Genomic DNA, 16,557 nt, shown 5'->3' on the forward strand with positions numbered 1-16,557 from the left:
AAACGGCAGCGAGTAAGTCCGTTACCGACAAAACGGCAGCCAGTAAGACCGTTGATGACCGTTGCACTGAGGTGCCTGAGAATTCCAGAGCGGCTAATAGGGCTCAGATACCCCTAACGCCTGGACGGTCACTGGTGAGTTCCGCGGCCAGGAAAATCTCCAAAAAAGGCCCGGGCTCCCAAATCTTCGATGATGGACAAAACGGCAGCCAGTAAGTCCGTTGATGACCGTTGCACTGAGGTGCCTGAATATTCCAGAGCGGCTAATAGGGCTCAGATACCCCTAACGCCTGGACGGTCACTGGCGAGTTCCGCGGCCAGGAAAATCTCCAAAAAAGGCCCGGGCTCCCAAATCTTCGACGATTGACAAAACGGCAGCCAGTAAGTCCGTTGATGACCGTTGCACTGAGGTGCCTGAGTATTCCAGGGCGGCTCATAGGGCTCAGATACCCCTAACGCCTGGACGGTCACTGGCGAGTTCCGCGGCCAGGAAAATCTCCAAAAAGGGCCCGGACTCCCAAATCTTCTTCGGAAATGGAGCGGCGGAACCGGCTAGGAGTCACTCTACTCCTCCTGCCATACCGACCGCTTCGATACCGAGGCCTCCCTCGGTATCGAGATTCCAGCCGCTACCGATGGCTACGGTACCGACGCACCCTCCCAGTCTATTGGAGGGCGAGTTGCGGGATTCGGTTTCAGCGGCCTCTTTCCGAGAGCCTAGCAGGCCGTGAGAGGTTCAGGGACTAATCCCTCTACCGCCTTCGGAATGGGATCGATATCGCCCACTTCCAGGGTGACCACCAGTACCCTCAAGAAGAGTATTATGCGCACCCTTCGCTTACATCGAGGGTGTGTCATCTACCGCTGCCTCCACCGCCCGCCCACCAATGTCCACGGTGTCGACGCCTCGACACCGTATGCAGCCATCGGCATCGACTGCCGCGGTTACCACGATACCGACGGAGCATGTGTCATCTACCGCTGCCTCCACCGCCCGCCCACCAATGTCCACGGTGTCGACGCCTCGACACCGTACACAGCCATCGGCATCGAATGCCGCGGTTACCACGATACCGACGGAGCATGTATGCCTCCAGGTGGTTACAGTATCCTTGCCTGAAGAAAATTATTCATCGGATTCTGAATTGGGGTTGTCGGCTACTCCATCGATGCCTTCACCATAAGATGAGGTTCATGACAACGACCCTTCTTCCCCTTCTGACGATATGGTCAGATCTTCTGACCATATGCTTAGAATGGCTCAGGCATTAGGACTGGTGATCCAGCACCACATGCTTTAAAGCAAATGGCTCAATTATTCTGGAAAACACCGGCTATGTCTCAGGCCACATCGTAAAGGCTAGAGACCCTCTATCGAGTCTAACAAGAAAATGTACAGTTTCTGGTCCAACATCCCAAACCTAATTCGATCGTAGGGAGTCGGTTCAAGGCCGCTCACAGAAGGCACATTCTGCACCCGTGGACAGAGAGGGCAGAAAGTTGGACCTTACGGGCCGGGGGATTTACTCCTCTGCTTCTTTGGGCATCAGCCTACGAGGCTACCATGGCACGATACCAGCTCTTCCTCTGGGAGAAAATAGGATCACTAGGTGAACATCTCCCAGAGGACAAAAAAGAGCGGGCACGAGTCTTCCAAAGTGAAGCTTCAGCCATAGCCAGGCAACAAGTGTCGACAGCGCGACACCAAGTTGACTGCCATTCCAAGTCGATGATGGGACCCGTGTCCTTGAGGAGACATGCTTGGCTCCGCTCCGCTAATCTGGCTCATGACACCAAAGCCAGGATTTAGAACATGCCTTACGATGGCGAGGGCTTGTTTAATAGCAGGACAAGACCTTGGACTCTATATACAAGGCTTGCACAACAGCCAAGAAAATAAGTTTCTCTGCTCAGCCTGCCCAATACAAGCTGAGACGGTGAACAAGACCGCCTGCTCAACAACAACAGCAGCGGCCCTACTATCAAAGCCAACAGAGGCAGCAACAACAACAACTCCAGAGTAAGCGGCCATATCAGTCTACATTTCAACAAGACAAGCGTCAGCCTGACTTCACCAAGAAGCAGCGACTTTGACTTCTTTGTCCCACGTCCACCTCCCTTTGCGAACCGCCTAGCACCCCATTACCATCAATGGGAGTCAATGACATCAGACTCCTGCGTGCTCACTATCATCAACTCGGGGTATGCCATCGAGCTCGATGTCCTTCCTCCTTCTTCGGGGGTGAAAGTAACGGCGCCATCCCTTCCTCTGCTTCCGGAGGTACAGACCTCTGCTATCGAAGAGAGCCATCTCTCCCGTACCCGCAGAGGAACTCAACCAGGGTTTTTTCTCGCGCTACTTCACGGTCCCGAAGAAATATGAGGTCTTCGGCCGATCATGGACTTAAAGCAGTTAAACAAATTCATCATTCCAAGGAAGTTCCGTATGACAACGGTTACTTTTATTCTGCAGCTCCTACACTTGGACGATTGGCTTCTGGTAGCGGACAGCAGTTGCACGCTCCAGAAGGACATTTCAACCACCCTCAACCTGTTGGACTTGTTGGGTTTGTGGGTCAACGGGGAGAAATCCATCTTGACCCCACATCAGAAGCTCGACTTTATAGGGGTAACTCTGTCGTCTCGAGATGGGAGAGCATACTTACCGTCGACCAGAGCGAACACCTTACAGCAGTTAGCCATCGATACCGAGAGCCGCCGAAAAGTTTCGGCATGGACAATTCAGAGGCTATTAGGCTTGATGCAGTCATCAGGTTTGCAAGACTCAGAATGAGAATATTGCAAGCCTGGGTTTTAAGAATTTTCGATCTTCGACACGATGCCCGGTGAGCTTACCTGTCGATCCTGACGCAAGTAAGGGCATCTCTGAAATAGTGGTTTTCGATGTCGACGCTCCTAGAAGGGGTTTCGTTCCAACAAAACACTCCTTCGGTAACGATCACGACGGATGCATCGTTGATCGGATGGGGAGCACACTGCGACTCCCTCACAGCTCAGGGCCGTTGGCCTCCTTCCCAGAGGGAACATCATATCTACCACTGCTAGCGGTTGAGAATGCAATAAGAACTTTTTCACAATTGATCGAGGGCCTAAACGTCCTGATCGCGACAGACAACACCACGGTGGTGGCGTACATCAACAAACAAGGTGGGACAAGGTCTCATCCTCTGAATCGATCGGCATTCAGGATTTGGAACTGGTGCATAAAGAGAAATACTCACCTGACGGCGACCCATGTAGCGGGCAATGAAAACATCTTCGCGGACGCCCTCAGCAGGTCTTTCCACGTCGACCACGAATGGGAGCTCGATACCGAAGTAAGAGACGTTCTCTTTCGGTACTGGAGCCTCCCTGCTGTCGATGTCTTTGCTACCGAAGAAAACGCAGCTTGTTCCAGGTTCTGCAGCAGAGCAGGAAGAGGAAAGCACTCGCTAGGAGATGCTTTCACCAGAACCTGGAAAGGAAATCTTCTTTACATCTTTCCTCTGTTTCCACTGTTGACGAAGGTGCTGGCCAAAATCCAGTCGGACAGGTCGGACTGCATCCTTATCACACCGTGGTGGCCTCGACAGACGTGGTTCTCCACGCCCTTCGACTGTCGGACGGGAATTACATCAGACTCCCGCCGATACCGACACTGTTGTCTCGACATCAGGGCAGGGTTCGACACGCAAACCCGTCGACCGTCAAGATGACGGCATGGAGGATATCATCCACTCCTCCTCTCGTATCAAAGATTTAACTGTAGACCATATATTTTTGGCATCACTAAAGCCTTCAACAAGAAAATCTTATGCGGCAAAGTGGCAAAAATTTCAAACTTTTGCCTTGGAAAACGATCAAGCACCTGAATCTTGCCCTTTAGCGTTAATCCTCTAATACCTACTGACACTTTATCAGCAGGGACTCGAACTCACTTCCATCAGAGTTCACTTAGCAGCTATTACGTCTTTCATCGAGGCATGATTGGTTTTACACCTTTTGTGCATCCAACATCGAGGAAATTTTTAAAAGGGCTTAAAAATATGATACCGACAGTAAAGAGTATCGTTCCACCATGGAGCCTATCAGTGGTGTTACAGGCATTGACAAAGAAGCCCTTCGAGCCCATGGCCTTATCTGACCTTAGGCTTCTAACATTCAATACTGTCTTTTTAGTAGCCATCACTTTTGCTAGACGTGCAAGTGAGCTTAGAGCTCTCAAGATAGTTGCTCCTTACACTATCTTTCACAAAGATAAGGTTGTGTTACGCACAGACCCTGCCTTCTTGCCTAAGGTAGTGTCAACTTTTCATCTGTCCCAATATATCACTCTACCAGCTTTCTTTCCGAATCCTACATCACCTGTAGAGTCTGCTTTACATACACTTGATGTAAGGAGAACTCTTGCCTTTTACAAGGCTAGGACAGGGAATTTTAGAAAAACAAAGCAATTGTTTATTTGTTATGGGGAGCCTTATAAGGGACTCCCTGTTTCATACCGGCGTCTGTCACGCTGGATTGTAGAGACAATTGAACTTGCCTACTCTATCTCTAAACTAGAACTGGTGAAACCTGTGACAGCTCATTCTACCAGAGCCGTCACAACATCTGTGGTTTTCGGCAAAGGTGTTCCTTTGACAGAAGTCTGTAGAGCTGCAACGTGGTCCACTCCATCCACGTTTGTTAGGCACTACAGTTTGGGCACCCGTGCGAGGCAGGACTGCTCATTTGAAGGACAGTGCTCTCGGAGATCTTCAGATGATGCACCAACCCACCTCCAAATATATGTCAGCTTGCTACTCGCCCATATGTGTGATGCATAGAGACCACGAAGAAGAAATGCAGGTTGCTTACCTGTAACTGTAGTTCTTCGAGTGGTCATCTATGCATTCACACAACCCACCCACCATCCCCACTTGGTGGTGTGAGACTTATAAATGACACAGTTATATGTGGAATGTACTTGTATTTTATTTACACTCATGTTTATGGGGGCACAATGTCGGACTCCTGTAAACTGAGGTAAGGGCGGGAACCCCATGGACATGCACGGTAGCGTGGGGGAGGGGTTCCCGCCAAAAACGTTCCACTCAGCTATAGAAGGTTCCGGTCTGGTCTCTGCGCAGGCGCAAAGCCCATATGTGTGAATGCATAGATGACCACTCGAAGAACTACAGTTACAGGTAAGCAACCTGCATATTTTAAAAAATGTACTGTAATAAGCAGTGAATAATAAAAAGGCCTATTTCTATATATAATGAAGATTGTTCAATGACTGTGGTTGTAGACACAAAAAGAGTCTGCCATATGAAGTACTTGAATTTTGGAAGGGAATGCAGCCCACATTTTAGCTGGACCATTTGTTCCCTGTGAATCAAGTGGGGAGGGCTAGCTGCTGTTGGTGGGGCAGGTGAATTTCTAAGAAATTTTCAAGTGTGGTGATGGCTTACCTTAATTTATAAAAGAAAGGTGGCTGAGTTCTGGCATAAGACTAGGAAATGCGGCCTGGGACCTGTGAGCCTGAGGAGACTCATTTTTTCTAAATTGTAAAACTAAAAGAAGAGGAAAAATCCTCAGCCATATCACCTGTTTAAAGTAAGGTATACATCTTCCATCCTGTAATGACATGAAGAAAAATCATGTGGTGGATCAGTGCACACAAATGAAATGCTTTTGTGAACAGCTTGTATGGTATGTGATAGAAGTGGCCTATATGTGCCAGCTATTTGTTTTGCGCTGGCTTTGCTAGCATCAGATCACAGATATTTGTGCCTGCCTATCTGCTACCATTTGGTCATGAAATCATGGTAATACAGGTGTAGCAGTGTACTCAGTTTGTGCTTCTTAGTATAAGATGAAGACCTATTTTTCTAGCTTACAGAAATGACATGTATCATAGCATAAAATGATGTCTTGGTTATTATTTTAAATGTTACTGATTTGCTTTTTAAATGTCTCTCTGAATGACGTCTTCCCTTTTTTCCTCTTTCATTGGGGTACTTGAGTTTTTTTGTCTTTAAAAAACTGTCTGCTTAAATTGAATCTTTTAATTAGTTTTTTCATAGGAACATAAGATTCTGTCTTAACCCTCTTAGACCATTGGCCCTTTTAGCCCAGTATTGCCAACACTGACTAGCAGCAGCTCTCTAGGTTTGAGGCAGACTTTTTCCTGCCCTACCAAGAGATGCTAGAGATCAAATCTGGGACCTTCTGCATACAAAACATGTGCTCTATCACTGAGCTACGGTCCCTCCTCATGTAATCCATAATGGTTTGTGTTATATCTTGAGAAAAGTATTTAATTGCTAAGCTTGAACTTGGGAAGCAGGATAATACAGGAAGTTTTTTTTATTATTTGGTGGGGGAGGGACTTCTAAAGAAAATCATGTATATTCCAACTTCTCAGCAGTGCTGCTTACCTGATGTTTTTGCTAGCATCTGGTACTGCATATTGTGCATTACTTTCTCCAACCGAGAAGCTTTCTCATTAAACACCCACTTCTATTCTTGTACTGAAGTCATGCAATAAAAATATTAACATCTGAATGAAAAATATTACACATAGGTGAGTAGGTACTCTTGTATTTTGAGCTAATGAAACAGCTCTTGAAGCAAAATCCAGTTTTGTATGAGTGGACTTTGACTCATGCAGGGACTACCCCCGGGCCTGCATCCTCTACAATTTGCCCTGGTGGGTCTCCCAATCCTCTGGAGCAGATTTTGAGGATGCATTTGGGCTGCATATGTGGTGTGTGTGTGTGTGAGTGTGTATTGAATTATTTCCCCTGTCCTCATTCTGCTCCGGAAACCATTCCATCAGTGGGAGGTGTTACTTAAATACCATTCTTAGGATTTTTGTTTGTACGTTGCTGGTTGCATTGTTCAAATACAGAAAAAAATTATTCTCACTTTATATTCTTTTTCTTAGCACCTAATAATACTTGTGATGAAAATACTTTTACATGCCACAATAAAATTTGCATTCCCAAGCAATTTGTATGTGATCATGATGATGACTGTGGAGATGGATCAGATGAAACACTAGAATGTGGCAAGTATAACTTACATCTATAGTTATTGAGTTTTAAAAGTGAAACAGATTGGGAAGAAAATTGTAAGAAAAATATACAAATAATGCATTCAAGGCCCATTCTTTTAAATGTCATGCTGAATAACATGTTTTTATAATGTGTTACAAACTGTTAAAAATAAGTCTCTAGGTTTCCCAAGAATGACATAAGATCTATATATGCTGAGACTGAACTAGTTTTCTTCTTCTTCTGGATATTAAAATAATAAGGAATATCTGTACTTAAACCAAAATGGAACCAGACTGCTGGCACTAAACATAAAAAAAGGTGGCAGAGCAGCTTTTAAACTAAATTCTGGGGGAAAGCCGACAGGAGCTGGAAAGCATCTGGTTCAGGTTAAATCATCTGAAGGAGAAGGATCTGAACATGTTTTTGATTGTCCCAAAGTAGAAGGGGAGCAAATAAGCCATGAGTTCAGGATAGAACATCATAGCCAATCAAAGAGGCTAAAGTGCAACAGGAAAAAATGGACACGGCAGAGACATTTGGGGAGGGACACTGTATATAGGTATTTCTATGCAAATGCTAGAAGCCTGCAAGCCAAACTGGGAGAATTGGAATGCTTGGTTTCAAAGGAGAATCTAGACATAGTGGGCATTACAGAAACCTGGTGGAATGGAGAGAACCAGTGGGATACGGTCATCCCTGGATACAAACTTTACAGGAAGGACAAGGAAGGGCATACTTTGCTCTGGACATCAAAGAGGGCATTGTATCAAGTAGACTAGAGCACCTAAGCGGTGAAGACTCTTCCACAGAAGTGCTGTGGGTGACAATGCAGGGCCCTAAAACTAATGTAGTGCTAGGAACGTGCTATTGTCCCCTAGGAACGTGCTATTGCTCAGGGTGACCTTGAGATGGAAAATGAAATCAGGGAAGCCTCCAAATGAGGAAGTGTTATAATAATAGGTGACTTCAATTATTCTCACATTGACTGGATAAATTCATATTCCAGTCATGACAAAGAGGTTAAATTTCTTGATGTCCTAAATGACGATGCCCTGGAACAGTTGGTCATGGGGAGGCAACCCTGGACTTAATCCTAAATGGTGCTGCACAGCACCTTATATAAGATGTAAATATTGTTGAACCAATCAGTAACAGTGATGACAGTGCTATCAGATTCAATATATACTTAAGTAGGAAATTGCCCACGAAATCCAACACATTCACACTTGACTTCGAAAGAGGAAACTTCTCTAAAATGGGGGAACTAGTGAAAAGAAAGTTGAAAGGGGGAATCAAGAGGGTTAAATCCTTGGAAAATGCATGAAGATTAATCAAAAGCACAATAATAGAAACTCAACTAAATAAAATGTATTCCAAGAGGTCACCAGCATGGCTATCATGCAGTGTCAAAGAAGCTATTGTAGAAAAGAGGGCTTCCTTCAAAAAAGTGAGGAAAATAAAAGGGAGTACAAGCTGGCACAAAGGAGATGCAAGCAAACAATAAGAGTTGCAAAAAAACTTTTGAAGAGCACATTGCTAATAATATCAAGACCAACAATAAAGAATTATTTAAATATATCAGAAGCAGGAAACCAGTTACGGAAGCAGTTGGACCATTGGATGACAATGGAGTTAAGAGGGTACTAAAGGAGGACAGAGAAATTGCAGAGAAGCTGAATGAATTCTTTGCATCGGTGTTCACTGCAGAGGATGCAGGACAGATACCTGTACCTGAACAGATGTTTTCAGGAAGTGAGTCTGAGCAACTGAGGCAAATAGTGGTGACAAAAGATGAAGTTCTTAACCTTATTGACAAATTGAAAGCAAATAAATCACCAGGCCCAGATGGTATCCATCCTAGAGTTCTCAAAGAACTCAAATATGAAATTGCAGACCTCCTCACAAAAATATGCAACATGTCCCTAAGCTCAGCCTCTGTACCAGAGGACTGGAAGATGGCCAATGTAACACCAATTTTCAAAAAGTATCATACTGCCCTTATACAAATCTATGGTGCGACCACACTTAGAATACTGTGTACAGTTCTGGTCAGCACACCTAAAAAAGGATATTATAGAGCTGGAAAAAGTGCAGAAAAGGGCAACTAAAATATTAAGGGGCTGGAGTATCTCTCCTGTGAGGGAAGGTTACATTAACTGGGATTGTTTAGCTTGGAAAAAAGGAGGCTAAGGGGAAACATGATAGAGGTCTACAAAATTATGCATGGTGTGGAGAATGTGGAGAGGGAGACATTTTTCTCCCTCTCTCAAAATACTAGAACCCAGGGTCATCCCATGAAGCTGATTGGTGGGAGATGCAGGACAAATAAAAGGAAGTACATCTTCACATAGCATAGTAGTTAAATTATGGAACTGACTACCACAAGATGTAGTGATGGCCACCAATTTGGATGGCTTTAAAAGGGAGTTGGATCAATTCATGGAGGTGAAGGCTATCAATGGCTACTAGCCCTGATGGTTGTGTGCTAACTTCAATATTCGAGACAGTAACCCTGTGTGCACCAGTTGCTGGGGAACATGGATGGGAGGGTGCTGTTGCACCATGTCCTGCCTTGTTGGTCCCTGGCCAATGGCTGGTTCGCCAATGGCTGGTTGGCCACTATGTGAACAGAGTGCTGGTCTAGATGGACCCTTGGTCTGATCCAGCATCAGGGCACTTCTTATGTTCTTAAATAATTCTGTTAACTTTTTCTTTTTCTAATTACAATTTTTTAAAATATATAACTTTATTTTAAGGCATACTGCATTAATTCATTTCAAAACTATAAATAGAGGATTAGTCCTGAATACGGAGAGGTTTCTTTGAAGTTCAAGTGATCTGTTCCCATCTGCTCAAAGGGAAGAACTCCCTCAAATGGTATAGAATCAGTTGAAGGAAATGAATTAATCAGTATTCAATTTCTCTTTCCTCTAAGGGAACATTGCTAATATTCGCCTAAGAAATCATTGCCTTTTTAGAGCAAAATCCTTAAAATTGTAGATTTATTTCTAATATTCATGAGAGGTTTGATCTCTTTGGTATCTTCAATTTGACTAAATGTAAAATTGTCAATTGTTAAACTTCAGTGAAGTTTAAATGGGCCATAGCACAATCATTTATAAATAAGCAGTTCTATATTGCTATAGAGAAGTCTTTCCTAACCTGGTGCAAGAACTCTCTTAATCCCCAGACAACATGGCTGTTGGCTGTGCTGCCTGAAGCAGGTGGTAGTTGTCATCTAACATACCTAGAGGGAACCAGGTTGGGGAAGACTGTTATAGGACATGTGTGTTTCACTTTGTCCATGAAATCTGAGCAATAGAACTGGGGGCAAGGAAGGAACAGAGGGAGTTTCTGTACAGCCAGTAGAGTTCTGGATTTCAATATTGGGGGGCGGGGAGGTGGCTCAAGATGAAATGATAATTGAACAATAATACTTACTGGATGATTTGGCCAGATCATGATCTTTCAGCTTACCTCACTACAGGAAAATAGAGACTATAAAGCTAGCGCTCTTACTTGTCAGGTATTGAGTATATAAGTTTAGAACTCTGTATTTAAATACTAGATGAAAGAATTTTTGGCCTTGTGAACCCAGTCTACAACAGCATTGTGCTGTCCAGGCATGCCCCACACTTGCATATCCCCCACTTTCCCAAACATTATCTATGCCTGAGGTCCAGCAACTTCTCCTGCCACTTCTGTAATTGCTGCTATGGCTTGGATGATATTTTCCATAGCCCCTGGCCAGGGTCTGCAAACCCTGTGTACCTACACCTCAGAGGGAGGCTATTTTCCTTGGACATAGTTAGTTAAATGGATTTTGTTACATCTGTACTGTCTGTGTTTGACAGATTGTCAGGCATGTTTCTTTCATTCTGTCGTCCTCTCATTGATGGAGTCAGATTTTTCATAGGAGAATTTCATTTGCTTGCAAACCACAGTTGCACAAATCTCCCCTCCCCACAACAGTTAAAAAAGCGACTGGGAAGTCCATGGAATCCATACGACTCGGAAATAGCTGGTCTGCTGCAGCGTCTCCTGGCCTGATTCATAGAAATCCGTTCTCATTTAAATCCTTTGTGGATTTCTCCAGCATCCCTGGTCAGAGTACTTTCACCTTTTTCCAGTCATGGAATAGGGTGCTGAGACTCTGTAGTCCCTTGCTAAAGATTGTTGAAACTACTCCTCATGGCCACAGAGGTGTCGCCCAAAAGAGAACCGCAACAGTGCAAGTTGTGGTGGCTTTGGTGCATAATTATTACTGGGATTTACATTTACTGAGGGGCTGGAGGGGTGGGGGATCCACATAGAAGCATGTTGTGGATCAGGCCACATAAAGATACATGGTAAAAGTTTATAAAAAGCTTGAAATAATATTGAATGATTTAGCATGTATGTGCTAAATGTCAAAGGTAAGCCGTATGAATTTTTCATCACTTTACTTTTAGGGTATCGTCACTGTAATCCTGGAGAATTCAACTGTGCTGATGGAAGATGTCTTCTAAATTCTCAGTGGCAATGTGATGGAGATTTTGATTGTCCAGATCATTCTGATGAAGACCCAATTAACATAAAATGCAGAAGTGCAGGTTCAGCTTTTTAAATATTTGTGCAATTTTGCTTTTTCTTCAAAAACCATTTACAGTTATATTTAAAGAATAATATAGAATTCATAAAGTGTTTCAGTTGCAGAAGACTGACAGGTCATGCAGGGCATGAAATACTGAGGGTGAGAGCAAAAGAAGAATAGCTGTAAATCATCTAACTCCTAACCCCTTTTTCATGGAGTGTCCATCCCACAGCATCCTATCTCTCTCCTATGTGTTCCTATATTTTGGCATGTTATCTTCCTCCCTCAGTCCATCACTTGAAAACTTACTAGCTGTGACCCAAATAATCTTATGTGCAGTGGCCAAAATATATGGCACTGTTGGAGAAGGAATGTCTGGAAGGGGAAGGCAATCCTCACAACAGCTTAGCAGGAGAGTGTTGTTTAGGGGAGCAAAAGCAACATACCATAGGTGTTGCATATTAGATGTATGCACTTTGCTGATTGTCCTTGCTATGTCAGAGCACTCATGGAAACGTAGATCTGCCCAAAGAATATAATTCACATTATGTAGTAGTCTTGTGTATCTCACTAACATTTTCTGATATTGGCTCAATATGTGCTGTAAATTAGAATTAAAAATAGATGTAGCTGCCCCCACCCCACCACACACCCCTTCCTAGACAGAAAAATGTTGAGGCTCTGTCTAGATGCTTCACAGGTTAAACTTACCAATGAAAATTCAGCTCAATTTACAAATGTTAATTAATATTACAGATTCCTACTGAAGCTTTATTTGCAGTATTGATTTCAGTTAAAGTGTTTTAAAGTGATCTATCTATCTATCCATAGGTTTTATATCCTTGAAGATGTAAGCTGTTTTTAAATTGAAAGTGGCATTTGGTGATCTAAGTTAGCAAAGAATAATTATAATATTGTTATACAACCTGAGCCCTTAGAGTGGGTAGTAAGTCATGTTAAGAATAGATTCATGGCTTGTGGGCAGGGATGGATATTGGCTAAGCATATTTTTGTACTGAAATAAACTAACAGTATATTTATGAATAATCATTGTTATATCATACTGATTGTTTGTGGAATCTGTAGAGGCACATACTTCTGGACTGGACTGTAAACATAATATGAACAGGCTTTGATTGATTTTTCACAGATTTATAACCTGTTCATAAATTAAGATGTAGCTCACAATTTAAACCTGACACTTCTTGACATATTCCTTGCATTCCATTTGTGTCCTTTCCCCCGCCCTTGTTTCTTATTTTTAGAACAGTCATGCAACAGTTCCTTTTTTATGTGCAAAAATGGCAAGTGCATTCCCCAAGAAGATGTTTGTGATACTAAACAAGATTGTGGTGATGGATCTGATGAGAGGAACTGCCATATTAATGAATGTTTGAGTAAGAAAGTCAGTGGCTGTTCTCAAGATTGTCAGGATCTTCCTGTTGGGTACAAGGTTGGTAGTCCTGGTGTGTAAAACAGTACATATAAACAGAGATTAATTTATTGTCATTTTTAATGTTCATTTATTTACTTACAATATTTATACATCACTTTTCCACAACTGTCACCAAGGCTATGTACAACAGTTCAAATAAAACAAAATTACATTTAAAATAAAAAACAATAAAACATTAACAGAGCAATCTTACAGTGTCCATAGAATAATGCTGATTTTCTAACTCCATCCCACTGAAGCCATAGTCACAGTTAAGACCTCTGGAGAGGATTTCCAAGTGGGGATTTCCCCTGCATCACAGCCACCGCAGAAAGCTGAGTGATGGCTGTGATGTCCTGCCCACCTGCATAGTCTCTTCTTCACCTGAGACGCCCACAAGCTACCTGACAGGACTATCCACCCCACTAGCACTCAGGACCATGTCATTCCCCACTGTGCTGATGATGTGTGTGAGGGTTTTGGCCTACTGCTGCTGCTCCTGTCTCAACTTCATTCTGTAGGCCCCATAGCCCAGCAACCTAGCCCTTAGTTTCCCATTCTGCTGCCACCATTAATTGTTCTCTCCTCAGTCACTCCTCCTCAGACCACACCAGTTGTTCTTAAATGTCATTTGAATTTATTAACATAAGTGCATGTACATAAGCTTATTGGTTTCCTCAGTTGAAATGAGTATGTTTACAAGGTTCTAAGCATATTGGTTTCTGTCAGTTCTTTCTCACAAGGTTCTACTCTAGAATATTACTATCATCCACTTCTCTTATATAATCCTATGCTTCCCTCATACAATCATCCACTTCTTTCTACCCTTCACTTCATAGAGTCTTCAACCACACTGTCTCATATCCTTCCCCTTACTTAACTGCCTTGCTGTCAGCCCAGACTCTCTATATAAAGCACTACATTTCTCCAGCTCCTCCCACTCTCCCACAGCCAGTCAAAGCACTCCCCCTCCACCATCCAATCAGCACTCAGGCATTCAAACCCCACCTTACAAACCCAACTTGTGGATACAAATCGTAAGTACATTGAGGCATACTTTCTACCTGGAACTTTATACATAATATAAACCATTAACTTTGCAGATATTTACAATTATGGCATATAAGGCAGCAGAACATCACAATGGCTCCTCTTCCAAGGTGGCTATTCCAACCTCAAAGGAGACCAGAGAGGGAGAAAAGGGGGTAGGACAAGGGGTGGGAAGGGAAAGGAAAGGAAAGGAAAGGAAAGGAAAGGAAAGGCATGGATCTACTTAATCTGAGCCTCTTCGTTGCCAAAGCTTCGGTTATGCCACATGCCTGACTTTGCTGGCAGGGCACTGGGTGGGTGGAGGGATTCAGTTTCAGAGTTTTGTGTGTGACAGTGCAGAGATAGTCCCTTTATAGGAGGCCAGGGGGGAAAGAACAAACAAGATAGAGCCATTGTTGGGTTAAATAACCGGCCACAGCTTTATTGGTTTCAGCTTGGAATAGAATTTAGTACTTTAACACTTTTTTGTAAAGAGATAGTCACATCACAAAAGTGTGTCTAGTGGTCATCAACCTTTGCTATTCCATGCATAATAATATAGGGTTAGCAAGACTCTAAGGCAAATGCTGTATTTTGCTTTTTATGTCTCTCAGGGGGAAAATAATTTTTTTTGGGAAGCAAAATATGCTGAAGGTTGTGGAAACTGAAATGTATCTAAAAGTTATAATGTGTTTTTCTTTTGATCAAAGCAAGGAATGAAAACGTCCCCAGTAAACCTATGCTTAATTTACAACATTGGGGAAGCAATAGAGAAAATATATGACAATATATTGACAATATATTGTCAATCATCTTAAATATCATGTGTTTACTATTTTATGTTTCACGTTAATCTTCCATCATTTTCCCAGAAAGGATTCAAGGCACAATGAAAACAACCATAATACTACTGAAATACAAAATCATGTTTAAAAAAAAACTCAGCAGCCAAAAATATAAGAACTAGCCAATAAGTTTATTTATTTATTTATTACATTTCTATACCGCCCAATAGAAGAAGCTCTCTGGGCGGTTCACAAAAATTAAAATCATAGTAAGACAATCAACAGGTTAAAAGCACAAATACACAATACAATATAAAAAGTTGAATGTATGACCAATTGAATACAAACACACACACACACATAATAATAATAATAATAATAATAATAATAATAATAATAATATATATACATATACCCAATAATAATAATAATAATTATTTATTACCCGCCTCTGCGTCTGGATCGAGGCGGGGAACAACATAAAATATAGAAATGTTATAAAATACATAAAACTGATTAAAACATATAAAACTAATACACTGTTAAAATAACAGCCACACTTCTTAAAATTCGACTGGGTAGGCTTGCCCGAAGAAATCAGTCTTTATAGCTTTTTTATATTCAGAAAGACTGTTGAGTTGGCAAATCTTTCCTGGCAAGCCATTCCACAGTCTGGGAGCAGCAGAAGAAAAGGTCCTCTGGGTAACAGTTGGCTGGCTGAAGTAAATTCTTCCCAGGGGATGTGAGTGTGCAGGGCTGAATGTTCAGGAGAAGGCGATCCTGCAGGTAACTTGGACCCAAACCATGTAGGGCAAGAAAATGTGTGGGAGTGCATCAGCAGTATAGGATACTGCCCTTTGCTTTCTCTTCTCCTTCACATAGTAGAGAAGGTTTTGGATGTGGGTTTGTTATGGAAACATGCAACAGAAATATGGAACCTCTGCAAGGGAAAACCAGCTGGGTGAGAAAGATTTGGAAAGGAAAAGTATCAGACAATGGAAGGATTAAATGCCTTCTTACAACCAACCACTCTTCTGCTGGAAGGTGTGCCCTCCTGGCCTTGATGGCTTTTTAGCAAATAAGGCAGTATGTACATGCTATCAGCCAGGCTTTGAAGATGCATGGTGGCAAAAGAGATTTTAGTTCCATCCTTATCCTCATATGCATTAATACAGCTTTGCAAAAAGACTTTCCTCTATTACAAAGTGCTGCAAGGATTTAAAATATTCTATATTCTATTGTGAATTTTGCCAGTGAGTGTGACAAAAAAAAGGCTTAGCTTGAGTCTTCGCACGATGCTGTGAGATTTTCTTTTTAAAGTGCAGGTTGGATGCCGTGTTACTTGGATTCCTGGATTTTTAAAAGCACTTTGAACAAATTGATACCATCCTGAGGGTTGGGAGCAACACTAGCCTCCCAGTACAATCCTGTACATGTCTAGCCAAATGTAAGGCAGGATCTACACTACTGCTTTAAAACGTTTTATAACAGTAGTGACAACTGTTGAGGCCCAGGACACACTCCATATACAGTTTTCAAAACATTTTCAAAGTGTCATATCCTGTTTGATGTAGATCTGGCTATTTCCTTGAGTTCAGTCTAAGTCCCCTTGAGTTCAGTGTCGCTTACCAATGGGTATAGAATTGCAGCTTTATTATGCTTGATGCATAATTTCCTTTATTTTTTCCTTCCA

At 42.6% G+C, this 16,557-nt stretch overlaps 1 protein-coding gene across 1 annotated transcript in view; it reads left to right on the plus strand.

Moving 5' to 3' along the window:
• Positions 1-16,557, plus strand: part of LRP1B (LDL receptor related protein 1B) — a 976,641-nt gene that overhangs the window by 847,677 nt on the left and 112,407 nt on the right. The window contains exons 53-55 of the mRNA XM_063116589.1: positions 6,931-7,053; positions 11,494-11,634; positions 12,881-13,068. Coding sequence (XP_062972659.1) covers positions 6,931-7,053; positions 11,494-11,634; positions 12,881-13,068 — 452 coding nt within the window. The remainder of the gene's footprint in view (positions 1-6,930; positions 7,054-11,493; positions 11,635-12,880; positions 13,069-16,557) is intronic.

Source organism: Elgaria multicarinata, chromosome 2 (genome assembly GCF_023053635.1).
Source record: "Elgaria multicarinata webbii isolate HBS135686 ecotype San Diego chromosome 2, rElgMul1.1.pri, whole genome shotgun sequence".
NCBI lineage: Eukaryota > Metazoa > Chordata > Lepidosauria > Squamata > Anguidae > Elgaria > Elgaria multicarinata.